Genomic DNA, 27,375 nt, shown 5'->3' with positions numbered 1-27,375 from the left:
GGTGGAGTCTCCCTCTGTCACCTAGGCTGGAGTGCAGTGGCATGATCTTGGCTCATTGCAGCCTCCGCCTCCTGGGTTCAAGTGATTCTTCTGCCTCAGCCTCCCTGAGTAGTTAGGACTACAGGTGCACACCACTATGCCCAGCTAATTTTTGTATTTTTAGTAGAGATGAGATTTCACCATGTTGGCCAGGCCAGTCTCAAACTCTTGGCCTCAGGTGACCTGCCCGCTTCGGCCTCCCAAAGTGCTGGGATTACAGGCATGAGCCACCGTGCCTGACAGAGGCTTTGTATTTTTAACAAGTTTTCCTGGGATAGGAGCCACTGCTGTACATTATTAATTTCCCTTCAAGCTCCAACAACTCATGTCAACAGATCTCAAATAAGTTACATGGGAAGGAGTAGGGAGCTCTTTGTGGAATACCATGAAATGCAAATAAAGTGAACTCCTCCCTTATACTATCCAGAAGCAAACTTAGTAACAGGAAATGATTACATCCATGTATGGACATTTATTATCACAGCACCAAAACACAGAAAATATTTTTGAGAAATCACATTAGCAAGATGGAAATCGCTGAAACCCAAGTGTCCAATGTAATGGGAGGGGTTGTCTGACTGGTTGCCCAGAGACACACAGACATGTACAGACTCACAGCCTGATACTCATTCATTTTGAAGCAGGCCTCAAGACCTGGATAAAAATCTGGAAACACAGTCATTAATTTTGTTCTGCCCTATTGTCATTTAACAGAACATGGCTGCCCAACTCAGTGGTCCCCAGAAAGAGAGAGAATGATAGGAAACCTCCATCACATTCAGCTCTGTCCCCCTCTCCCCATGACAGAGCTAGTGCTAGACCAATTATGAAAGTCTGCCAGCCTCAGTGCAATGCTTTGAAAGAATGCACACGTGACCTCAAGAGGGTCCTGATAATATTGCTGTTGAGTGAGACGTGGATGAGGGCAGTCATAGTAAAGAAAAAGGCTCAAGTCAGACAGACCTGGGTTTGAGTCCATAATAATATGAATTCCCTTTTAAAATCACTGTGTGAAATTTTTTTTTCTATTTTTTTTTTTTTCAATCAGAAACAGTATCTAGACCTGGAAGACACTGTGTGGATTAAAAGAGAAAAATCTGTGTGAAATTTCTCAGCAGTGTTTGAAGCTCTATACATGGTACCATTTTTTGGCTGTACTGACTTTACAGGTAGGAGACTTGTCAGAGGTCACACAGCAGCCCAGTGGCAGAGCAAGGACAAGAGCACATTACCTTGATATTAGAGCAATGAAACCCTCCAAGAGCCCCCATCTTTCCACAACTTTGGAATTCCAACATTTCTGTTTGCTGTTAGGCTTTTATTTAGTTGGTAAACATTGATTTGCATCTAATGCCTGGCCCTGACTAGGTCCCAGGGACATGGAGAAGGTTAAGACATAAAAATAATCACCACAGGCGGAGCGCAGTGGCTCACACCTGTAATCCCAGTACTTTGGGAGGCGGAGGAGGGTAGATCACCAGAGGTCTGGAGATGGAGACCAGCCTAACCAACATGGAGAAACCCCTTCTTTACTAAAAAATACAAAAATTAGCTGGCCATTGTGGCTCATGCCTGTAATCCCAGCTACTTGGGAGGCTGAGGTAGGAGAATTGCTTGAACCGGGACCTGGGAGGCGGAGGTTGCAGTGAGCCGAGATTGTGTCACTGCGCTCCAGCCTCGGCTACAGAGCGAGATTCCACCTCAAAAAAAAAAAAAAAAAAATTAGTCGGGAGTGGTGGCACATGCCTATAATCCCAGCTACTCTAGAGGCTGAAGGAGGAGAATAGCTTGAACCGGGGAGGCGGAGGTTGTGGTGAGCCAAGATCAAGCTACTGCACTCCAGCCTGGGCAACAAGAGCGAAACTCCGTCTCACTATCCTTCCTTGGCTTTATTTCTGTTTTGCTGATGACATTCAAATCTACATCTTCACAGCAATACGTTCCTACCTTCAAACTAGAATATCCAATTGCTTCCTAGGAGTCTCCACACAACCAGAATAGAATTTGCTGTTGTCTCCCACAAATCTGCTTCTCCTCAGATGAGCTCCACCTAGGTACCCAAGTCTTGAGTACTTCTTTCCTACATCTCATTTTCCCCAAATCCTATGGATGTTGCTGCCTAAGTACATAGTACTTTGAATTCTTTGATTTATCTCCATTTCCAGTGTTTGTAGCCTAGCCCCGGCCACTGTCATCTCTTCCTTGGGCACGAAACAGATTCAGAGTGAGGTATCTTCAGCAACCAGGATGCGTCCGCCTCCTTCCCCCTTCCAGGCCTTGGCTCGTGCTGTCTTCTCTTTGGAACTCTCCCCACCACTCCCGATCAGGGTTTGCGATTTAGTTTCGGAAGCCGTCCCTGTTCTCCGCCCCGGGCTTCTACTTTCTACAGCTCATCACTTTTCCCTGTACCGTGGGAAGAGTGTTTGTCTTCATCACTTCTCTTCCTAGTATTAGCCGTACTGTATTAATTCATTAGTACTGTATTCATTCATTACATGAATGAATGAAGAATGAATGACAGACGGGCCAGATCATCCAAAGCCTGAAAACGCCCACAAGGAAACCGGTCGGACTTTATCCCCACGACTAAGCCAGTGCTTGGAAAGGGCCCGAGGCAACAACACGGTAGGCTGCCCAGGCCGGCCCCACTTCACGGGCCCGGTCCCTCCCACCCTGGACAAAGTTTGGTCCTAATCGCTTCCCGTTGTTGTTCTAACTTGCTCCAGTCTCACTGGCTCACTGGCCCCAGTACTGGCCCGATCTAAAGGCAGGAGATCAGGAAACTCTGGGATCAACGCGCACCAGCCCAACCCCCTCACTGGACACTAGTTTCTCCGCGCGCGTGAAGGGTTTCAGCCACAAGATCTCCCGGCCTCCGGAGTTCTAATCTCTCGCCAGACCCCTCCCTCACATCGTTCCTCCCGAGGAAACGTGACCCCTGCCGGCCGCCGTTGCTGCCCAAACCTACTCGTTCGCCGTCTCGCTGCGCACCGTTCTTTCGGCCCTCGCGCCGCTATCCAGGCTCAGGGGGCGGGGCTAGCGATGCGACAAAGTGCGCTTGCGCGCACCGCCCCAGCTGGGCTTAAAGAGCAGGGCGGGGACAGGGATCCGTACCTGTGGCGCCGAGCCGCGGCCCGGAAGGGGCAGTCGATGAGAGGGCGGCCTTGGCGTTAGAAGTGCGTCGGCTGCACCTTGGCTGACGGAACATGGGAAGGAGGGGAGGGGACCATCGGGGTCGGCGGGGAGCTACGGGTACGCATAGCTCATTGAGCGTCAGAGCCGGCGACGTCCTGTGGAAGATGAGGAAACTGATGCTCGGAGGGGGACAGTCACTAACTCAGGGACACACAGTTGATAGGAGTGGGGGTGGCCGTGGTAATGGAGGCCCCAGGGAGGGGCAGGGGCCCGTAGCACATCAGGGGCTGAATCTGTATTAGAACCCAGCCTTGTTTCCCAGCCCAGCCAGGTCCCAGAAAAATCCCCCTGATTTTGTCTTTTTTTTTAACTTGGGATAGTAGCAGGAAAAGTCTTACAGGCGAAAGGAAAGGATTTTCATTTTTCCAGTAATGCTGAAGTTAGGACTGTTTGAGGTAACCCTGTGTTTCTCAAAAACTCCAGTACCTCTTACGTCAGGATCTGGGGCACTTTTTAAAAATATGCAGATTCATTATTCGTACCCCGACCTCACTGCTTGGCAGCCCCCATTGCCTTCCCTGTTTCTTCCTTCTGGGTTGTGATAGGCTTGTCTGCAGTCCGAAACACCTGATACGAATTTTAGTTAAATGAAATTTATCAGTCTAGGCTGTAGGGAATTAACCATGAATAAGACGCAGCCACTGCTTTCAATCTGATAAGAAGGTAGGCAATAAGTGCTTTTCTGGAGGAATCAGGGATGGCTTTTGGGGTCTTGAAGGATAGATGGGAAGGTGTAAGTAGTGGGAGAGGTAGAGGTGAGAGGCTGGGATGGGGACAGTGTTCCAAATTGTAGGAACAAAAGCAGCAAAGGCTATCTGGGCGCAGTGGCTCAGGCCTATAATCTCAGCCCTTTGGGAGGCCGAGGCAGGTAGATCACTTGAGCTCAGGAGTTGGAGACCAGGCTGAAACCTGGTGAAAACCCGTCTTTACTAAAAATGCAAAAATTAGCCTGGTGCGTTGGGCCATGGCTGTAATCCCAGATACTCGGGAGGCTGTGGCGGGAGAATCCTTGAGCCCCGGAGGCGGAGGCTGTAGTGAGCTGAGATCGCACCGCTGCACTCCAGCCTGGGTGACAAGAGTAAGACCTTGTTTCAAAAACAAAGCAAAAAAACAGGCATATAATTCTGAGGGTTGCTCGGCTTGTTTTACAGACTCTGAGGAGTTTGGTGTGGATAATGAGGAAGGGTCTGAGAGTTGCAGCAGGATTTGAGGCTTAGGCTTGGAGAGGTAGCCTTGGATGCCAGTTCCACGAGCAGCAGGAGCTGTATAAAGGCTTTAAGCAGGGGAAAGACATGGTCAGTTTTGTGTGTTAGGCATTGGTTACAGCGTGGCAAATGGTTTGGAAGTGGGGAGACGGGACACAGAAAGCGGGGAGAGAGAGTTAAGATGTGAGATGATGAGGTCTTAGCCAGTGCAATGGCTATGAAGATGGAGTGAAGGGAACAGATTAAAGAAATTTAGGAGTGAGAACTCCTGCTGATCTCAAGTGAGTGGCTCAACCCAACCCAACCCAGGGACCAAGATCCTTTTGACTCTTTTTTTTTTTTTTTTTTTTTTTTGAGATGGAGTTTTCACTCTTATTGTTCAGGCTGGAGTGCAATGGCATGATCTTAGCTCACTGCAACCCCCACCTCCCAGGTTCAAGCAATTCTCCTGTCTCAGCCTCCCAAGTAGCTGGGATTGCAGGTGCCCAGCATCACACCCAGCTAATTTTTGTATTTTTAGTAGAGACAGCATTTCACCATGTTGGCCAGGCTGGTCTTAAACTCCTGAGCTCAGGTGAATCACCTGCTTCAGCCTCCCAAAGTGCTGGGATTACAGGCATGAGCCACTGCAGGCAGTCCTTTTTGACTCTTTAAATAAAGCATATACATTATCTGACTACAGGACGGGCTGAGTCCTCCAGTCTTCCCTGTGTGGTCACAGGGTGGGGGGTGATGGTGGCAGATAGATGTCTGGTTATTCCCAGAACGGTGTTTCCTGATGTCCTGTCCTTGTTGGCTTTTGTACCTGAGGGGATACGAAGTAACTGTTAACTATAATAGGCCCCAGGTGGCAGGAAGAGGCTACTGGGTCAACCAGGAACAAAAGAAGCTATTTCTAGTGCAGCATGAAATTAAAAATCAAATACATGACCCAGGGTTCTCTGTGCAGGTTCCCCTCTTCCAAGATGTGTGCCAAATGACGAGTATCAGGTGTCTATGGTGAGATTTGGGAAGGACCCCAGACCTTAACAGCCCTTTGGTCGAATCCCCTCACACTGTGGCAGGTAAGATGTCTTTATTCCCATTTTGCAGATGTGGCAGCTGAGCCGCAGACGTTATGTGACTTGTTCAAGGTGACCCAGTTTGTGGTGGGACTGGGAGTGAAGGGCTCTTGACCAAGGAACTTTCCAGGGAGGTTTTGCCCTTTCTGCTCCTTCTGCCTGGATGCTCTCCTCCAAAATCCTGGCATGACTGGCTCCTTTGGTCATTCACATGTTTCATCCCTGGAGGCTGCCCCACCCCGTAAGTCTGTATCACATTATCCTTTGTATATTCTTTTTTTGGAGGGGGGAGGGGGATGGAGTCTTGCTCTGTCACCCAGGCTGGAGTGCAGTGGCATGATCCCGACTCAGTGCAACCTCAGACTCCCGAGTTCAAGTGATTCTCCTGCCTCAGCCTCCTGAGTAGCTGGGATTACAGGTGCACACCACCACACCTGGCTAATTTTTGTATTTTCAGTAGAGACAGGGTTTCACCATGTCGGTCAGGCTGGTCTCAAACTCCTGACCTTGTGATCTGCCTGCCTCAGCCTCCCAAAGTGCTGGGATTACAGGTGTAAGCCACCACACCTGGCCTTGTGTTTTCTTCATAGCAGTTATTCATATCTGAAATTGTCACTTTTACTTGTCTGCTGCTTCCCTCTGCTAGAATGTGAGCCCCATGGAAACAGGGACCATATTTGTTCACTACTTTACCCCTAGTACCTGGACTAGTGCCTGCTGTATGGCAGATGCTCAGTAATATTTGCTAACTGATGGAAATGGGTTGGGGAGAGAGAAAGAGAAGGAAACCAACATTTGGTGAAAGTTGAGGATGTTTCAAGTACTTTTCACAAATTACCTCATTTAATCCCCTTGCAGACTTCAAGGTAGAAATCATATCTCCATGGGGTGAGTAAGAAACCATACTAAGCCAACGTGGTTTGTTATGTTTGAGGCTATAGACTTATCTGAGAATCTCCATTGGGCACAAAATTTTGCATAAACTTCGTGGAGGAATTCACAGACCTTCTCAGGCTCACTTGGGGATCTCAGATCAAGAAACCTAGGATTGGCTGGGCATGGTGGCTCATGCCTGTAATCTAAGCACTTTGGAGGCCAAGGCGGGCAGATCACCTGAGGTCGGGAGTTGAACACCAGCCTGACCAACATGGTGAAACCCCATCTTTATTTGAAAAAAAAAAAAAAAAAGGAAACCTAGGATTGGGGAACATGCCTAGGGTCTTTCTGGCCCCAGACCTTTGCTGAATCCTCACTGCCTGGCAAGGTTGGAGTCCATATAGTGGATGATTGAGAATCTGCTGAAGATTCTGGAGCAGAGGGAGATGATTTGCCCTGAGCCTTTAGTGTCTCAAACCTGAGTTTGAATCCTGACTGTGGAGAAGTCATCTTACCGCTCTGAATCCCACTGTCCTCACTTTCAAAGTGAAATCTATTTTTTCCTAACAATAACTACCATTTATTGATCTGGTCGCCAAGCGCCGGCTACTTGGTTAATGACTTTACAGTCATTATCTCACTTTCCCTTACCTCTCTATGAAGTCAGTATCTTTATAGCCTCCATTTTACAGCTGGGGAAGTGAAGGCTTGAAGAGGTATCCTGACTTGCCGAAGATCACAGCAGTACTATTAGCCATGGTGTTCCCACGCATGTACCATGGGATGTGCCGTGGGCTCAGACTTCCCAAAGCTAACTGTTGAATCAATTGCATTCTCTGTTCTTGGGGTTTGTGGGAACATTTGAGTCTGAATTGGGTGAAAAAAGGTATAGAGGGATTTACTTCACCGTGAATGGAGGCCACTTCCCCAACTTTGTGCCTTACGTTTCTCCCTGTGAGGTCATCTCTCCAAGTCTGGACTATGCCTTTTGATTGGGACATCTCTGTCAGCCCCAGGGTCTGGATCGTATGTGGTCTGCGTCTGTGCACATGGCTCCTGTGTCTTTTTAGTGGTGACATCACCCCGCCTGGTACTGTTGTTTATGAGGCCGTCTCCCCACCTGGCTGGGGGCCACTGCTTTGGTCATTCAGAGTGGAATTCCTCTGTCTTCCAGCCCCTAGCACAGGCCTGGCCCAGTATTGCTGCTCAGGAAATGCCTGTGGAATCAAAGTGAGGGCTGTCCCAGGTGTTGAGGATTTACTGTGTTCTAGCCTGTCCCTGACACTTTATATGTGTTATCTCATTTACACCCCCACAGTCATCCTGGAAGGGAGAAGTTCTCCTCATTTTACTGAGAAGAAACAGACTGATTGAAGTTGGGCTTTGCCTTAGGCCCACTTGTGATGATTGATGGCACCAGGGCCAGCTCTTGGGTCTGTGCCCTGGTCGTGCTTGATGACTCTTGGAGGTGTGTGGGCTGAAAAAGGGGAAACACACTTCGAGGCCCCCAGGATCCTCACAGACCTTCTACTAACAGGTTCCTAGTCCAGCTCTTATTTCATCTGTGAGGACACAGAAGCCTAGAACGGAGAGAGAACTTACTTGTAGACCTTCTTCTCTACTTGTTAGGTATTTATGTATCCACTTACTTTTAGGCAGAATGGGTCTGTTTTGACTCACCATTGCACCACCCAGGTAGCCCAGTGCCTGATCCAGGTTGATGCCCAGTAAAGACTTTTATATTTTATTTATTATGAAAACACTGAGAAAGGTATAAAAATTAATAGAACAAATAATTGTGTACCTACCATCCAGCTTGCAAAATAAAACATTGCTAATATAAAGACCTTTTTGTTTCCCTCCATGACTGATACCCCCCACCCAAGAGGTAAAGACTCTCCTGAATTTGGTGTTTATTATTCCTATACAATGTTTATTAAGATATAATTCATGCACCATAAAATTCCCCCTGTAAGGTGTACAATTCAGTGGTTCTTGGTATATTCACAGGATTGTACAGCCATTACCACTGTCTGATTCCAGAACATTTTCATCACCTCAGAAAGAAACCTCATCCCTATTAGTAGTTACTCCCCAATTCTCCTTCACCCCAGCCCCTGGCAACCAGTAATTTACCTTCTTTCTCTATGATTTTGCCTATTCTGGACATTTCATGTAAATGGAATCCTGCAATCTGTGGCCTTTTGTGACTTGCTTCTTTGACTTAGCATAATGTTTGCAAGATTCATCCATGTTGTAGCATGGATCAGAACTTCATTCCTTCATATGGCTGAATAGTCTTCCATTGTAGGGATACATTACACTCTGTTCATCCGCTCATCAGTTGATAGACATTTGGGTTGTTTCCACTTTTTGCCATTAAGAATAATGCTGCTATGGCCAGGAGTGGTGGCTCATGCCTGTAATCTCAACACTTTGGGAGGTCGAGGTGGGAGGATCACTTGAGCCAAGGAATCCAAGACCAGCCTGGGCAACATAGGGAGAGCACATGTCTACAAAAAAATTAGCTGGGCGTGGTGGTGTGCATCTGTGGTACTAGCTATTAGGGAGGCTGAAGTGGGAGGATCACTTGAGCCTGGTAGGTCAAGGCTGCAGGAAGCTATGGTCGTGCCACTGCACTCTTGCCTGAGTGACAGAGCGAGACCCTGTCTCAATAATAATAATGCTGCTGTGAACATTCATGTACAGGTTTTTGTGTAGATGTTTTCTGTTTTTGTGGGTAGATACCCAGCAGTGGAATTGCTGGGTCATATGATAAGTATGTTTATCTTTTTGAGAAACTGCTGTTTTCCAGAGTGGCAGCAATTATATGAGAGTTCCAATTTTTACATCGGCACCAATAGTCATCCCTCTGTGGGGAATTGGTCCAGGACCTCCCTTGGATACCAACATCCAAGGATACTGAAGTCCCTTATATAAAATGGTGTAGTATTTCCTATAACCTATGTGCATCCTCCTGTCTACTCTTTAATTTTGTTTTATTTTAAAGTTAAATTTATTTTTATTTACTTATTTTGAGACAAGGTCTCTGTCAGGCTGGAGTGCAGTGGTGCGATCATAGCTCACTGCAGCCTCGAACTCTTGGGTTCCAGGGATCCTCCTGTCTCAGCTTCCCAAGTAGCTGAGACTACAAGTGAGAGCCACCACACTGTCCTTTCCATGCACTTTAAGTCATCTAGGTCAGGCGCTGTGGCTCACGCCTGTAATCCCAGAACTTTAGGAGGCCTGAGGTCAGGAGTTTGGGACCAGCCTGGCCAACATGGCAAAACCCTGTCTCTACTAAAACTATAAAAATTAGCCAGGAATGTTGTGTATGCCTATAGTCCCAGCTATTCAGGGAGGCTGAGACAGGAGAATTGCTTGAACCCTGGAGGCAGAGGTTACAGTGAACTGAGATTGTGTCACTGTACTCCAGCCTGGGCGACAGAGAGAGACTCCATCTCAAAAAAAAAAAAAAAAAGAAAAGAAAAGTCATCTCTAGGCCACTGATAATACCTAATACAATGTAAATTGTTACACTGTGTTGTTTAGGGAATTGACAAGGAAAAAAAAGTCTGTACATGTTCAGTACGGATGAAACATTTTTTTCCAAATATTTTCAAGCTGCAGTTGGTTGAATCCACAGACGCGGAACCCATGGATATGGAGGGCCTACTGTACTTGTCTGATTATGGCCATCCTAGGTGGTCACTGTGGTTTTGATTTGCATTTTCCTAATGACTAATAATGTTGCATATTTATTCATGTGCTTATTGGCAGTTTTTATATCTTCTTTGGAAAAGAGTCTATTTAAATGTTTTGCCTATTTATAAGTTATTTGTCTTTTTATTGTTGGGTTGTAGGAGTTCTTTATCTATTCAGGATAGTACACCCTTATATGTGATTTGCCAATAATTTCTCCCATTCTGTGGGTTGTCTTTTCAGTTTTTCGACAGTATCTTTTGAAGCACATATTTTAAAATTTTGATGAAGTCCAGTTTATCTATTTTTTTCTTTGCTTGTGCTTTGAGTGTCATATCTAAAAAACCATTGCCTAATTCAAAGATTACAAAGATTTACACTTATCTTTTCTTCTAAGAGTTTTATAGTTTTGGCTCTTATATTCATAAGAGTCTTTGATTCATTTTGAGTTAATTTTTATATAGGGTATGAGATAGGTCTTAGGCATTTTTATCCTTTTATTAGGTGTATTTCTAAACAATATATGATACTTTTTCATGGTATTTGCACTTGTAAGTGGTAAATTATTATGATTCTTATGCAGCTTGCTTATTTCTTTGGTGTTATGTCCGGAGATTCATTCTCGCGCGTGTGCGTGTGTGTGTGTCCGTCCCCCGAGATGGAGTCTTGTTCTGTCACTCAGGCTGGAATGCAGTGGCGCAGTCTCAGCTCACTGCAACCTCCGTCTCCCAGGTTCAAGCGATTCTCCTGCCTCAGCCTCCTGAGTAGCTGGAATTATAGGCACCTGCCACCATACCTGGCTAATTTTTGTATTTTTAGTAGAGACGAGGTTTCACCATGTTGGCCAGGCTAGTCTGGAACTCCTGACCTCATGATCTGCCCACCCTCTCAGCCTCCCAAAGTGCTGGGATTACAGGCATGAGCCATCACACCCGGCCTTTTGATTTATCTGTATTTTAAGGGTAACTAAACTAGTTCATTCATTTTCACTGCTCTATAGGTTTAATTGCATAAAAGTACCACATTTTGTTTGTTTATTCTACTGTGAATTTGGGTCCTCTAGTATTTTATCATATAAATGGTAAAGAGACTAATAGATGCCTCCTGTGCGGTGTGTCAAAGGTCATGAACATATTCAGACTTACGAGGTAATGCAAAGTTTCTCTCCTAAGTGGTTTTGCAAATGTGCACTCCTGCCAGCAATGTATTAGAATTGCCCTCGTTCTACATCCTCACCGAGACAGAATTGTCAGGGTTTCTAACTTTTGTCAGTCTAGTGATTGTGAAAGTGTCTTATGGTGATTTTCCAGATTAACAGCAAGATTTGTTTTTCAGTAAGTATGTACATGGTTGGATGGATGCATGCATGGAAGTGGAAGGGGCACAGCTCTTTGAGGAGGCAATACTGAGCCCAGACTGTGTGGCTGTCTGTAGGGAGACTCTGGAGCTAGAGAATGTTGGGGCAGGCTGACAACTCTATATGTGGGAGAGGATGGTTGTCACCTTGAAACTAGTGATGGGAGCCTGTCCCCAGGGAGAGGCTATTGTCCTGCCCTTCCGTCTCCTTGAATTTTGCAGGAAGGAGAGAGTGGAGAGAGAGTGAAGCCAAAAGAGAATTGTTGGGGCTGGACACAGTGGCTCATGCCTGTAATCTAAGCACTTTGGGAGGCCAAGGCAGGAGGATCACTTGAGACCAGGAGATAGAGATCAGCCTGGGCAACATAGTGAGATCCCACCTCTACAGAAAATTTTTTGTAAGATTAAAAAACAAGGAAATTGCCTAAGGATGAGAGGTCACAGGGACCCACCTTACCCTCAGGAATGACCCTTTTTCTGGGATCTTTTTATGATCTCTGTATTGGTGTGATCTGAACTTTCCTTGTTTATTCTACTGAGTTTGGAGATGGTCTTAATCATAAATAAGAAGATGAATAGTAATGATCATATATTGAACTCTTATATACCAGGCACTTATGCCTTTTCTTTTTAAAAATATATGCATAGGCCGGGCGCAGTGGCTCACGCCTGTAATCCAAGCACTTTGGAGGCCAAGGCGGGTGGATCACCTGAGGTCGGGGGTTCAAGACCAGCCTGACCAACATGGTGAAACCCTGTCTTTATAAAAAAAAAAAATGTATCATCTCATTCAATTCCTTATGGGACAGGTACTATTAATATTCTCATTTATTTTATTTTAAAAATAGGGATGGGTCTAACCGTATTGTCCAGGGTAGTCTCAAACTCTTGGTCTCAAGTGACCCTCCTGCCTTGGCCTCCCAAAGACTGGATTACAGACATAAGCCACCACGCCTGGCCTATTCCCATTTTATGGATGAGGAATCAGAAGATCAAAGAGACAGAGTAACTGAGGGTTTGCACATAGGCAGGTGGACTCTAGAACTCTTAGGCATCATGCTGTATGGTTAACTTGGCTCAGCCAAACCCAGGAGAGCAAAGAAAAGAGAGGCTTGTAAAACTGGGAAAATCTGAATAAGATTAGTGCATGATATCAATGTCAATATTACGGAGATACTGTAGTATTTCTTACAATTGCATGTGAATATACATTATCTTGATAGAAATCTTAATTAAGAAATAGAATTTGGCTAGGCATGGTGGTACACACCTATTGTCCCAGCTACTCGGGAGGCTGAGGTAGGGGGATTGCTTGAGCTAGGAGTTTGAGGCTGCAGTGAGCTATGATCATGCCACTGCACTCCAACCTGGGTAACAGGTTCCCCCTTGTCTCTAGGGAGAACATCACACACTAGGGGCTGTTGAGGGTGGGAGACTAGGAGAGGGATAGTAGAGGGTGGGAAGATTGGGGAGGGATAACATTAGGAGAAATACCTAATGTAGGTGACGGGGGGATGGAGGCAGCAAACCACCATGGTATGTGTATACCTTTGTAACAATCCTGCAAGATTTGCACATGTACCCCAGAACTTAAAGTAAAATTTAAAAAAAAAAATTTTAAAGAAGTGTAAGGTCCAAAGCATTAGGTAGAATGATAGAGATATTTGTGCTAGTAAAATTTTCAGCCCATGAGAGAAAAAATCTGAAGGCTCTGCTTAAAGAGGTCTTTTGTCTTTGAGTTAGCAAAGTCACAGGGAGGTAGGCAGTGTGCCCCCAGGTGTGGGAGCAAGCAGGGTCACCCTCAGGACACTCAGGATAGAGCAGTGGTACCCTCAGACCCTCGGGGTAGGTTTCCCAGCTTAGCCTTTTGGGCCTCCTTCTGCCCCTTACGCCTTGAACTGACTGACCATGATCACAAGGGCAAGAGCAGAGCCACAGCACCCCCTGCCCTCCACCACTGCTTGGTTTTTCGTGGAGAATAGACATTATTCCCCTGCTCTCAGAACCCTTCCTGGGGAGGCCCCTGTGTCAACTGTGATTAACTGTCTGTGCCTCTGTGCCTCTGTGCCCCCCAGCAGCCTGAGACTCCGGAACCTTTAGAGCAAACCTGATGCCACTCCCAACCTGGAGGGCATGGGAGAGTGTTTGTTTGAGGCACTGAACTACATGGGAAACTGACCAAGCCTGGGGCAAGCCCATCCTGAGACCCCAGGCAGGGCCTGGGCTTTGGCCCAGGATTTATAGGGTGGTTTTACAAGATCCTGGGATTTCAGTGTGGGCCCCACTAAGACTTCTCTTCCAGAATGTTGGCTGCCTTGGGCACTGTCTCAAATTCTACCCACAGTGTGGCAGACCCCAGGCTTTCCACCTTAGTACCCCAACATACACAGAGCTACAGCCACATCCTCATGTTGCTGACATCTTTCTATGGGCTGAGCACTTTGTTTCATTTCTTTCTTTCAACCATATTACAAGGCAGGTTGTCTTTGTGTATTCATTTTGCAGAGAAGGAATCCGGGGCTCAGAGAGGTTAAGTAACTTGCCCAGGGTCACTCAACGTATAAATAGTACAGCAAGGATTTGAACAGACAGTCCTGACATGTGCCAGGCCCAACCTAGTCCCTGCAGATGCAAAGTGTGGGTAACCTCCCACATGGGCACCAAGGAAGGAGAGCTGTGCAGACCCCAGGCACAATTACTGCTTGAAGTATAACTTACTGCTTACTTATATCTAGCTTATATATAATCATACTTAGTTCCATGTAATCTTTCTATATAATCATATAATGGATTGTAGTTGGAGTTGTACAGACACAGTTAGTGCTGATTTATATAATTCTTCTATATAACCATTTAGTAGTTTGTAGTAGGAGGAATGCCTAGAGAAGTCACAGAGCAGAAGCAAGTACATGGGAAAAATAACCAGACCAGGACAAGAACCAATGACCCAGGTGGTAGCGCCCCTGCATGAAAGGGCATACGCTATATGGCAGGTCAGGGCCTAGATGGCAGCACTCAGTACCCACTGCATGGCCGGCTTGGAGCAAGAGTTATTTGTCCTGAAAAGGAGTTGCAGTACCTTGCATCCGGTTCTTGTGGAAAGTGGGCCTCAGGCCTGAGATCCCGCGAACAACCGAGGGAGAAGAACCCCTCTGGTGTAATCGTGCCACGGCGGCTGTATACTCTGTGAGCTTTTATTGCTACTGTGCTAGCTCAAATCATCCTATGAAATAACTTAGAGAAGAGCACACTCTGTCAGCTCCCACTGCATTGGTTATCCTTGTACACGACTCTCTATTACTGTGCATGGCACAGTCCCCTACTGTGCACGGCCCACCTCTCTGACCAGGTGACCTAATGGGGTGGCCCCCTTGCTTGCTGCTCACGTGATTATGTATGCCCTACCATTAAGCCTATAGATGACCTCACTCATGACCCTTCCCCTGCCTTGTACCTAATAAATACAGATGCTTCTGGATGTTTGGGGCCTCACCTGTCTCTGCCTGTAAGTGGCGTGGGCCCCCAAGCCCTCCTGTCTTTTCCAGTCCTTTGGTGCCCTGTCTCTTTACTTCTTGGATCCAGCGCCTCAGCACAGCAATAGGGGACACCCCATGACCCTGTACAGCTGTGGCCCTACACAAAGCTGAAAGAGAAACATTGCTGGCCCTTAAAGAGCTAATGACAATATCACCAGACATCTACATAGTGCTTATGATGGATGGGTCAGGCACAGGCTAAGCTCTGCATGTGTTATTTCATTGAATCCACATCGCAACCCAGTGGAATAAGGTTATGCTTATTTTATGACAGAAATTGAAGCTCTGTGAGGAAAACAGACCTATTCAAAGTCGCATAGCAAGTTGCAAAGTCTAACCTCCTCTTGTTGGCTTCCTCCTTCCTCCAAGCTGGCCTCCCAGGCCCCTCCCTGCTGCTGATCTGCAGACCCCTTCTCCCCTCCACTCAGCTAAGCCTTGTCCGTGGCCCCTGCCCCTTTCATTTCTATTATTAGCATAGTTTGGAGCCTGGGATTGGGCCACACTATCTGGATGGTGACCCCTGGGGGTACACTTCTACCCCACGGTGTCCTTTAGCCCTTCCTATCTCTCTCCCAGCTGCACAACAAGGGCGTGTTAGAGGGGCCCACCACCCAGGCCGTTACCTGCCTGTGGCAGCCTGCCTTGTGTACAGGTGTGCCCTGTGCGCAGTAATAGAGGGTCGTGCACAAAAAGGGAGTATGCACAGCCCATCCAGCATAGAGGATGGAGCCTGCAGGACGCCCTTAATCCCTTACCTGGCAGGGAGGCAGCACACAAGGGGCTGGGGGCGGGACTGGGCTTCTTGGGGCTGAGTGGTTCTGGAAGCCGATATGAGCAGCAGCAACTGCTGGCATTATCTAGGCTCTAAGAATAGCTTGGGATGAACAGTCAGAGGTTGAGGCCAGGGAAGGGGAGTGGAGCCTGTTCCTGCCGCCAACTCCTGCTGCTCGGCCTGGAAGCTGGGAAGCCTGCTTTCTGGCTCACCATTTGCTCTGGGATGGTTTTTACATGGACACATCTTGTCCACTATTGGGCTGGAGGAAAGAGGGTACCACTGGGACTCAGACCCAGGCTGCCTGAGCTCAGGCTGAAGGCAGTGGGCGCACACTCTGAGGACCAGCCCTCACCCAGGCCCCTCCCCACTGGCACAGAGTAGGGGTTTGTTTTTTCAAGGATCATGCTGGAAGTGACCCTTAATCATTTAGTAAACACTTAAAAAATAGGTTCTATGTACACGATTTAAAATTCAAAGGGCATACAAGGGAAAAAAAAATCACTCTCCCTCCCTTACCCGGCCCCCAGCTATGAAACACTGTTACCAGCTTTCTTGGGAGACTTCCAAAGGCAGTCCATCCATAGATAAGCACACAGATGCACAAATATCTCTCTCCCCGATTTTTACACAGGAGATGGCATAGCCTATACATTCTTCTGCTCCTCACTTTTTTTTTTTTTTTTTTTTTTAAGAAGGAGTCTAGCTCTCTTGCCCCAGGCTGGAGTGCAGTGGCACGATCCTGGCTCACTACAACCTCTGCTTCCTGGGTTCAAGCAATTCTCCTGCCTCAGCCTCCTGAGTAGCTGGGATTACAGATGTATGCCACCATCCCCGGCTGATTTTTGTATTTGTAGTAGAGACAGGGTTTTAGCATGTTGGCCAGGCTGGTCTTGAACTCCTGACCTCAGGTGATCCACCTGTCTCAGCCTCCCAAAGTGCTGGGATTACAGGCGTTAGCCACATACCCAGCCACATTTAAAAAAATCTAATGATATACCTTGGAAATAACAGCATTAATGTATTGAGTCTCTACTAGTGCCAAGTACTATTCTAAGCACTTTAGATGTTTTAACTCACATAATGCTCATCACAGCACTAGCAGGTAGGTCCTATTTGTGAATCTCTACTGTTAAGAGGTTAAGTCATTCTCCAAGAGTTTGTAGCTAGTAACTGGCAGAGCCAGGACTAAAACCCAGGCAGCCTCACTTTAGACAAGGTGCTCCTTCCTCACTACTCTGCTGCCTCCCAAGCTTGAGACATGTTGAGACTCATGGCATGCCCTCCCTCTTCCTAAGGGCCAAGGTAAGCCACATATAGTGAACACTTACCATATACCAGGCTGAGGCTGGCCTCCTGCAGTGTGAGGAAGACCAGGGCTCTGTCCTCATGGAACTGGCATCCCAGTGCCCATGAGTGTCTGCCAGCCAAGGCAGGAGGAGGGAGACCCACTTATCTCATACCCATGTGCCCTTGTATAGGTCTGCTGTTCAGCCACACCCTGGTCCCATGTCCACTAGTCCTACAGTCACACCACCCCTGAGCTGGAAGGTCTTAGAGCCCAGAGTTATAGATGGGAACATAGGGGCCCAGACAGAGGTGGACATAAGAGAGCACCAGGTGGCCCCAGTGAGACTCATCCCCTGCCTCCCCAGATCCATTTCAGCAGGGTGGGTGGGAGGTGTCTTTAATCCAGGGCCCAACCATTGTTTGAAGTTGGGAACAATTGAAGGACAAGGGAGCTATAGATAGATCCACAGCTGCTGTCACTTGTCCCAGCCTGGGCACTGGGCCTGAGCATTGTCTACATGGGAGCACTGTAAGCAGTGAGGCCCACTCCTGGGGGTGGGAGGTTGGCCCAGCTCAGCTCATCTCAGCTCTAGAGAGACAGAGTCAGAGGCTGAGACAGAAATACAGTCTTGGAGGACAGAGAGTGGGACAGGGCAACACCAAAAGGCCAAGACCTTTGAGAGAGGTGATGGATTCCCATCAAATCTCAACAGTACTGAGACTGGCTGGGGTGTGGGAGGGCAGAGACAGGGCCTGAGCCACAGTTTGAACTCAAGGATGTGGTACATCAGAGACCTGGACCAGAGGTAGTACTGGGGTCTGGAGCACCTTGGCCCAGCACAGGTCGTTCCATCCATCCCTCCAGGACAGCTGTGCATGTTAATCACTCTTGGGGGCAGCCAGTCTGAGGCTTGTGTGCGCTCGGGGAGGCCCCTGGGTCTTCCAAAGTGAGAGGTTGTGCTGTCAGGTTGGTCTTGGCTTGAATTCACTGTATGACATCAAGCAGGGACCTGCTTCTCCCTTTGTGCCTCAGTTTCCCCAGTTGTTCAATGAGACGGTTGGCATGTTGGCTAAAGGGCCCCCTCATCCTCGGGTTATGTCAGGGCATTTCCTTTCATGTGTCTAACCTCCCTCCTCTTGCTGTGGCTGAGGTTGCAGCCTCCTCCTTTCTTTGTCCTTTGTGAGGCTGGGGGACAGCTGGTTCCCCATCCCCTCCCTGCAGTAACCTTTCAGCCATAAATCCATGCTGAGGCGTCTGTCCTCCGGATAAACAGCCCTGATGCCTTTTGGCTGCCCTCATCCTATTGTCAGCTTGAAGCATCAGAGCTGGGGCCCACTTGGGCCCTCTGCAGCTGCCCAGGGCCCCAGGAGGGGGACAAACCTGGGACAAGCAGGGGCCCAACTCCCCCCCCCAGGGTGCCAGGGTCATGGGCCCCCCTTTGGGCCTCACCACCTTGCACTGGGAGCATTATGGCAGCCTCCTCCTGAGTCCATCTTCCTGCCACCGATCTCACCCCTCCAGTCCATCCTCCACACCAGCTGTCACAAGGAGCTTAGGAATACATAAATCTGACCATGCTGTCAAATTCCCTTTCTCAGAGCTCTTTGATGCAAAAAATAAATAAATAAAAATGCCTTTGATGGCGCCCCAACTCCTGAGGATAAAGCTCCACATCTGAATGTGGCCTTTGAAGCCCTTCACAGTCCAGTCCCAACTGCTCAATCCTGCCCCACTCCCCTGTATGCCCCGGTGGCCCAGCTGCAGTTGGTGTGGCTGCTCAGGCCCATCTTCACCCCCCACCTGCCTTGGAGCACTAGGTCATGCTGTCCGTCCCCTGTCACCTCTCGCTACCTTCATGCCATCCGCTCTCACCTGGGTGACGGCAGCAGCGTCTGTGCTGCTCACCCGGCTGCCTCCCCTGCCTCTTCCAAGCCACTGGAGGGGTCACTATGAAACTTCAGCTCTGGCTGGGTGCAGTGGCTCACGCCTATAATCCCAGAACTTTGGGAGGCCGAGGTGGGCAGATCACAGGTCAAGAGATGAAGACCATCCTGGTCAACATGGTGAAACCCGTTCTCTACTTAAAAAAAAAAAAAAAAAAAAAAATACAAAAACTAGCTGGGCATGGTGGCGCACACCTGTAGTCCCAGCTACTCCAGAGGCTGAGGCAGGAGAATCATTTGAACCTGGGAGGCGGAGGTTACAGTGAGCCGAGATTGCACCACTGCATTCCAGCCAGGCGACAGAGCAAGACTCCGTCTGAAAAAAAAAACCTTCACAGCTCACATTCCTGCTCTCGCAGGCTCCCACGGCACCTGCAATACAATCCTAGATCTCTTCTAAGTCCTTCAAGGCTCTGAATGATCTGCCTGTCCACCCTCACCTTGGAAAACTCTCCCCTTGTTTACCACTAGGATGGCACCTTAAACATCTCAAGCTGTTTTCTATCTCATGCTGCTTGTATTTGCTGTTTCTTCTGCTTGGAATACTGTTCCAAAGGCTCCCCACCTGACCGGCCTCTTGACACTCTAGTCTCACCTTCAGTGTTGCCTCTTCAGAGAGGCCCTCCCTCACCCACCTTAACGAAGCACACCCCCATTACCTTCCAGGACTTACTGTTTGTTTCATGCATAGCACTTGCCACAATCTTTAATTACCTTAAAAATGTGTTTGCTTGCTTATTTTTTGCTTCTCCAGGGGAGTGTCAGCTCTATGAGGGGAGGAACCTTGTTGCCATACCCCTCTTCCTGCCAGTCTGGGTGTCAGATTTGCTTGTTTAGAGACAGGGTCTTGTTTCTGTTGCCCAGGCTGCAGTGCTGTGGTGTGATCTTGGCTCACTGCAGCCTTGAACTCCTGGGATCAAGCAATCCTCTTGCCTCTCAGCCTCCTGAGTAGCTGAGATTATAGGCATGTACCATCATGCCCAGCCAATGTTTTAATTTTTCGTAGAGACAGGGTCTTGCTATATCCGCCTAGGCTGGTCTTGGACTCCTTGGCTCAAGTGATCCTTCTGCCTCAAGCCTTCCAAGTTGCTAGGATTATCATAGGTGTGAGCCATTATGCCTCATTTAATTTTTTTTTTTTTTTTTTTTTTTTTTTTTTTTTTTTTTTTGTAGAGATGCCACAGGGAGCTTAGGAACACATAAATCTGACCACATGATCAAATTCTCTTGCTCAGAGCTCTTTGATGCAAAAAATAAATAAATAAAAATGCCTTTGATGGTGCCCCAATTCCTGTAGGATAAAGCTCCAGATCTGAATCTGGCCTTTGAAGCCCTTCACAGTCCAGTCCCAACTGCTTAGTCCTGCCCTATTCCCCTTTATGCCCTGGTGGCCCAGCTGGTCTCAAACTCTGGCCTGAAGTGATTCTCCCACCTCCGCCTCCAAAAGTGCTGGGATTACGGGCATAAGAGATCGAGCCCACCTTTCAAACTAGCTTTCAACCTTCTGACTCCTCCATGTTGATGTCTTCCTTGAATATCTTTCCTTTCCCAGACAATGAGTATCTTTTGTTCCAATCCTGAATACAGAACAGAAGCTGTCAGATACATGTTGAACTGAATTCATGTGTCCCTCCCAGATGTAGAAGCATTTTTCACAGAGTCCTTCGATGTCTTTACCCAAAGAAGAAATTCCAGGCGTTGGGCGACATTGGTGGTAGATACATTTTGGGCTGGGCTCTAAAATCCTGGAGTCTTAGACTCCTGAAATTGGAACGGACTTCAAAGGTCATCCAGTCCAGAGGTCTCGGCCCTGGTCAACCTCTGCCTGAGTCTTCCTTGGTGCTGGCAGCCTCACTTTCCTCCAAGGTAGCCTCTCCCATTGCTGATGGGCTCAGAAGGTGAAAAAGTCCTCCTTCATGTGCACCTACATTCTGCTTCCTGTCACTGCCCATGGGTCTACTTCTGAGGCCACACAAGTCACATCAGCTCCCTCTGCTCCAGGACAGCTCTTCAAGATTTTTGTTTTTGTTTTCTGAGACACTTGCTCTGTCCCCCAGGCTGGAGTGCAGTGGCATGATTTCAGCTGACTGCAACATCTGCAACCTCCAGCTCCTGGGTTTAAGCAATCCTCCTGCCTCAGCCTCCCTAAGTAGGTGGGATTATAGGCACACACCACCATGCCTGGGTAATTTTTTTTTTTTTTTTGGAGCTGGTGGCTTGTTCTGTTGCCCAGGCTGGAGTGCAGTGTAACAGTCTCAGCTCACTGCAACCTCCACCTCCTGAGTTCAAGTGATTCTCCTGCGTCAGCTTCCTGAGTAGCTGGGATTACAGGCACGCACCACTGCGCCCAGCTAATTTTTTTGTATTTTTAGTAGAGGTGAGGTTTTACCATGTTGACCAGGCTGGTCTCAAACTCCTGATCTCAGGTGATCCACCTGCCTCGGCTTCCCCAAGTGTTGGGATTACAGGCATGAGCCACCATACCTGGCTTTTTTTTTTTTTTTCTTTAAATAAAAATTTAAATATTCTATACTAGAGCTCTCCATCATATTTTTTTTTAAGTAGAAATGGGGTTTCACCATGTTGGCCAGGCTGGTCTTGAGCTCCTGACCTCAAGTGATCCACCTGCCTTGGCCTCGCAAAGGGCTGGGATTACAAGCTCTTCCGGTATTTAAAGTCAGTACCTCAAGTCCTTGTGGGTTATAGTATTTGTTGTAAATCTCTCAGAGCATTGAGTTTCCTCTTTGCTTTGTCATGTTTGTGTGTGAGCTCATCTCAGCAGGAGGATGCACCCTGGGTAATGGAAGGGAACCTACAGGGAAGATCTAGACCCATTTGGAGGCTTGGTTTCTCAGCCCCAGGTTCATACCTGGGCTTTCTATAAATTGCTTTGGTCCAGCTCTCCAGCCTCTGATGCCATATAGAGATTAAAATCCTATAATCTAAACTATCAGGTTTGGTCCGTTCACTGACTTACTAGGTATGTACTGACTTTCTACGATGTGCAGGCACTTGACAAGGTGCTGGGGACACAGACCAAGCTCCTGCCCTCATGGAGGTCTTTTTTAGTGGCAGGAGGTAGGCCAGAAACAACCTAAGCTCTACAAAGAGAACTGAAACAGTGAGGTTCTCACAGAGACAATGTGGAGAGAACAAAGAAAGGAATACATAATGTAAGATTCCATTTAAACAAATTTTAAGGCTAGGCACGGTGGCTCATGCCTGTCATCCCAGCACTTTGGGAGGCTGAGGCAGGTGGATCACCTGAGGTCAGGAGTTCGAGACCAGCCTGACCAATATGGCAAAACCCCATCTCTACTAAAAATACAAATATTGGCCGGGCATGGTGGCACATGCCTGTAGTCCCAGCTACTCAGGAGGCTGAAGCAGGAGAATTGCTTGAACCCAGGAGGCAGAGGTTGCAGTGAGCCAAGATTGCACCACTGTACTCCAGCCTGGGTGACAGAGTGAGACTTTGTCTCTAAATAAATAAATACATACATAAGCAAATTTTAAAAATAGACAACACTAATCTGTAAGGTTAGAAGTCAGTATTATATTGTGGATCAAGCAAGAGTGGGAATTAAAAAAATAAAGTCTTCCCTGTAACATGCATGATTTAAAAAAAAAAGTCAGTATTGTGTTACCCTAGGTGAGGGGTGATCTGAGGGGGATAATTTCTTATAATTTCTGTTTTTTGAACAGGGTATGGTTTTGTTTTGTTGTTGCTTTTGAAACAGGGTCTGTTGCGCCGCTAGAGTGCAGTGGTATGCTGTCAGCTCACTGTAACCTCTGCCTCCTGGGTTCAAGCAATCCTCCCACCTCAGCCTCCTGAGTAGCTGGGACTACAGGTGCATGCCACCACCTGGCTAATTTTTGTTTGTTTGTTTTTTGTAGAGATGGGGTTTTGATGTGTTGCCCAGGTTGGTCTCGAACTCCTGAGCTTAAGTAACTTGCCCACCTTGGCCTCCCAAAGTGCTGAAATTACAGACATGAGGTACTGCACCTGGCCCAGGGTATGTTTACTTTGAGAAAATTCATCAAACTGTCTAATTATTCACTGCAGCCCTAACTGTAATGGTAAAAGACTGAAAATAATCGAAATGTCTACCCAAAGGGGACCCATATCACTTCATGATGGAGACATGCTGTAGGACTAATTCCTCATAGGGTCTGGGCAGCTGTAATTTTGATAAATATTGCCCAGTTTGGCACTGCATTTTTTTTTTTTTTTTTTTTTTTTTTTTGAGACGGAGTTTCACTCTTGTTACCCAGGCTGGAGTGCAATGGCTCGATCTCGGCTCACCGCAACCTCCGCCTCCTGGGTTCAAGCAGTTCTCCCGCCTCAGCCTCCCGAGTAGCTGGGACTACAAGCTTGCGCCACCATGCCCGGCTAATTTTTGTATTTTTAGTAGAGACGGGGTTTCACCATGTTGACCAGGATGGTCTCGATCTCTTGACCTCGTGATCCACCTGCCTCAGCCTCCCAAAGTGCTGGGATTATAGGCGTGAGCCACCGCGCCCGGCCTGCACTGCATTTTTTTAAAGCCATATCATTTACGGTATTGTTGTAGAAGGCACTGCATTTTTTAAATGTGTTCATGTAATATGCCTACAGTAAAGTGCATACATCTTAGGTGTACAGCTTGATTTGTTTTGCAAAGTGCACACACCTGTGTCCCACAGCTCTGCTCAGTAGATAGAATGTTTCCTCCCTGGCCGGGCGCAGTGGCTCAAGCCTGTAATCCCAGCACTTTGGGAGGCCGAGGCGGGTGGATCACGAGGTCAAGAGATCGAGACCATCCTGGTCAACACGGTGAAACCCCGTCTCTACTAAAAATACAAAAAAAAAAATTAGCTGGGCATGGTGGTGTGTGCCTGTAATCCCAGCTACTCAGGAGGCTGAGGCAGGAGAATTGCCTGAACCCAGGAAGCGGAGGTTGCGGTGAGCCGAGATCGCGCCATTGCACTCCAGCCTGGGTAACAAGAGCGAAACTCCGTCCCCCCCAAAAAAAAAAAAAAAAAAAAAAAAAAGAATGTTTCCTCCCTCCCAGAGACTCTCTGGGGCCTCCAGCCATTACCCTCCCTCAGAGGACCACTCGGCCACTTCTGTCACCATAGGCGAGTTTTGCATGTATATTGTTGAAAATGTAGCCTGGAAATTATTTCTCTGTATTTCTTCTGGCACACCTGTGCATTTGGAACTGGAGCAGATTGGTCAGAGGGCTTCCCATGTGAGGCTGGTCTGGCCTCTGGCTGGAACCCTGGCTCTGGAACTTCATCGTTCCATGCATCTGGCATCTAAGGTTCTCGGATCCTTTCATTCTTGATTCTAAAATCCCGTGGCATCATGGAGCCCTGAATGGGGTGATGAACAGGAGTGCCTGGAAGTGCCCTGACACATTCCAAAGACTGTATCAGGCAGACTGACTGCCAGCGCCCTGAACCCCTGTTGAGGGTGGGCTACGGGAAGGTGGCTTCCTGTGAATCTTGAATGTGGGAATCTGAAGGGGCTCCTAACCGGGTGACATTTCCTTGATTTGCTTCCACTTCACCCAAATAATTCCTTGATTCTATAAGTCCCAGGTCTGGTTTTCTTCATGTATGATTTCCCCAGGGATTCTCCAGAAAGAAAATGGGGATGGAGGATGGGGGAAGAGGGCATTGATGCGCTCCCAAGTCCAAATGCACAGATGTGCCAGATAAAATTTAGAGAAATAAATGCAAAGCTACATTTTCAACCATATACATTCAAAACAGGCAAAATTCACCTATGGTGATAGAAGTGGCAGAATGGTCCTCTGAGGGAGGATAATGAGTGGAGGCACAGCGAAGTCTCCGAGAGGCAGGAAACGCTCTATACCCTGAGAAGAGCCCAGGGTACACACGTGTGTGTGCTTTGCAGGTGCTGGAGAGGGATGTGTCTGTCTCTCTCTCTCTCTCTCTCTCTCTCTCTCTCTCTCTCTCTCTCTCTTCTCATTTTGATCTGTTCTTGCCCATTGCTCATCTGTGAGACTTGGCCAATGCTTTCTTTTCTCTGGGCCTCAGTTTCCCTGGATTTATCAAGAGGGTTGGACTAGATGGTCCAATCTCAGTAGGCATTATGTGGTTTCCCCTCTGAGTGTCCTTGCTCTCTGTATCTGGAGGTGTGGGTATTTTTCTGGGTGTGTCAGACTCTCTATGACTCGGTTTCTCCCCATGAGCTCCTCAGTCTCCTGAACCTTTCACTGCCTGTCCCTGTCCCTGTCAGTCTCTGCACCCAGCCTCCCTGTATCTCAGTGGAGTGTCTCTCTCTGCCTTTGTGATCCCCTGACAATGGGAGGTAAAAATAGCCCAGGGGCCGTGCTGGTGGAGATAAAAGGGAATTTGCCTTTTGTGTCCTGTGGCCAGGCTGGGGGGGCTGTGACACGTGGAGATTGCTGACATAGCTCTCCTCCTCTGACCTTGACGGTGGCAATAAAAGGGGTAGCACAGCTTCCTGCCCTCACTGTGGTGCCGAGGTGGGTGATCAGGGCTGGGGTTGGAGCTGAAGGGAGAGCAGGAGGGTGACTGGGTGGGTGAGGGTGCCTGTGTGTGGGTGTGAGCCTTCCGAATCTGGAGTGGAGGAAGACCTGGTGTTTGGGGGTGTGCATGTATGCTGGGCACTCACCCAAGGAGGCTGGATGGGAGCCAGAGGGAGTCTCCTAGTATCTGGTCTTGTGGATTGGGGGATCATGCCCTAGTTCAGCTCCTTTGTCATTGCCATCTTCCAGTGCCTACTGCCTTGGGCCACCTCGAACCTCCAAGGTTTCCAGCTCTTCCTTCTTCACCCCCAGTGACACTGCCATGATGGATGTGAGTGAACTTGGGGAGTCTGCCCGCTACCTCCGCCAGGGCTACCAGGAGATGATGAAGGTGCACACTATCCCATGGGATGGTAAGTGGGGGCACAGGGGGAGGGGACATAGCCACAGAGATTACCTTATGGACTCAGACCAGGAATTGGGAGGGGTGGCACCAGCTCAGGGCTGAAGGGGCATTGGGACCTGACAGCTGGAGCCCTGGACCTTTCCCGCAGAGTCTGGGGCCTGGAAACTAAAACCCCAGGGACACTGTGTATATCACTGTGTCTCTGTGAGCAAGCCTTGGTTTGTTCCCCTGTGAAATGGGATAATACCACCTGCCTTCCGGAGCTGCTATTTATGAAGGCTCAGGCTGGAGCCCGAGGCCTCTGAGATGAGACTGATGAGCATGTGTGCAGGCTGCCTCCACATGTCCACAAAATTTGTGCTGAGGTTATTTTTAGTGCTTCCTGCAGAGCCAGAGCCACTCTTTATTAGGGACAGGAATAAAGGCTGTACTATTTATGACCTGGTTTGCTCATAGGACAATACTAACAATAGGCAGTGTGTATCAAGTGCTTATTGTGTGTCAGGCCCAGAGCAGATGACTTTCCATGCATTATCTCAACAACCTGGGGAGGTGGGGAGCAGCGCCAGACCTAACTTCACAGGCCACCAGGCTCAGAGGGACCTTGTGCTTCATTTAATACTCTGCTGTTGCCATCTTGAAAATTTTAATAGTTTTCAACAAGGGGGCCCCCATCATCATTTTGTACTGGGGTCTGTAGGTTATGTAGATGGTCCTGGATGGTTCTGACCTAGGCATTTGGCAGAGCAGGGAACACAAACTCTGGTCTGCAGCCTGAGTCCATGCTTTTAACCACCATGAAGTCTGGGCTCCTCAAAGCTCTGGGGACAGCTGGCCAGGCAGGAGAGCACAGGTTACAGAGTTAGGAAACGTGGGTTTTTTGTCTTCAGTGAAATAGGGGAGGCAGGACCCCTCCCCACGAGTTATATGCCTGATATTGAGGGGCTGCTCCATGTGGGGCCTAAGAAGATCCCCATAACATTTTGTGTATAAGGGAACTGGCCCAGAGAGAACTCTGAGATCACAGGGAAAATATGGCAGAAGCAGGGATTGGAACCCAAGTGTGTAATCCAGATTCATCCTCCAACAAGGGGATCTCTAGGGACCCTCCCAGCTCTGCCCTTCCTGAGCCTGGGTTTGGAGGGTTCTTCACTGGAACTCCTGTGTCCTGGCAGAGGGGCTTCCGGGAGGGTCACAGCCCTATGGATACCATGGCTTGGGAACTTTAGCTGCACCCCTGGAGGTGCCTCAGCCCCTCTCCAAGACCAGTGCTCTCTCTGCAACCCAGGGAAGAAGAGAGTCTGGGTGCCCGATGAACAGGACGCCTATGTGGAGGCTGAGGTCAAGTCGGAGGCTACCGGGGGAAGAGTTACCGTGGAGACCAAAGACCAGAAGGTTCCTCTCCCCCTTTCCTGAGATTAGCCTCTCTGTCCCCAAGGCTCCTGGCCAGCAGGATCTGTGCTCTGGTTGAAGGGGGTCTGGGTATGTGG

General features: G+C 48.2%; 2 protein-coding genes across 5 annotated transcripts in view; one reads left to right on the top strand and one right to left on the bottom strand.

Annotated features, from left to right (window-relative positions):
- GSS (glutathione synthetase) overlaps positions 1 to 3,094 on the bottom strand; it is a 29,451-nt gene extending 26,357 nt beyond the window's left edge. Inside the window, exon 1 of one of the 3 annotated variants that reach the window (XM_032295176.1) lies at positions 3,008 to 3,094. The gene's annotated coding sequence lies outside the window, so the exon portion shown is untranslated. Of the gene's footprint in view, positions 1 to 2,448; positions 2,468 to 3,007 lie in introns of those variants that run through there. The other 2 variants (XM_032295173.1, XM_032295175.1) reach the window with 2 other exon arrangements.
- A 55-nt stretch (positions 3,095 to 3,149) lies between these two features.
- MYH7B (myosin heavy chain 7B) overlaps positions 3,150 to 27,375 on the top strand; it is a 46,461-nt gene continuing 22,235 nt past the window's right edge. Inside the window, exons 1-4 of one of the 2 annotated variants that reach the window (XM_032295154.1) lie at positions 3,150 to 3,291; positions 5,389 to 5,503; positions 25,729 to 25,892; positions 27,174 to 27,280. In XM_032295154.1, the coding sequence (XP_032151045.1) occupies positions 25,802 to 25,892; positions 27,174 to 27,280 (198 nt within the window). In that variant the 5' untranslated portion in view covers positions 3,150 to 3,291; positions 5,389 to 5,503; positions 25,729 to 25,801. Of the gene's footprint in view, positions 3,292 to 5,388; positions 5,504 to 25,309; positions 25,477 to 25,728; positions 25,893 to 27,173; positions 27,281 to 27,375 lie in introns of those variants that run through there. The other variant, XM_032295153.1, reaches the window with a different exon arrangement.

Source organism: Sapajus apella, unplaced genomic scaffold (genome assembly GCF_009761245.1).
Source record: "Sapajus apella isolate SASKATOON/1434 unplaced genomic scaffold, GSC_monkey_1.0 scaffold33, whole genome shotgun sequence".
Lineage (NCBI taxonomy): Eukaryota > Metazoa > Chordata > Mammalia > Primates > Cebidae > Sapajus > Sapajus apella.
This window is presented reverse-complemented; position numbering and strand designations above follow the sequence as displayed.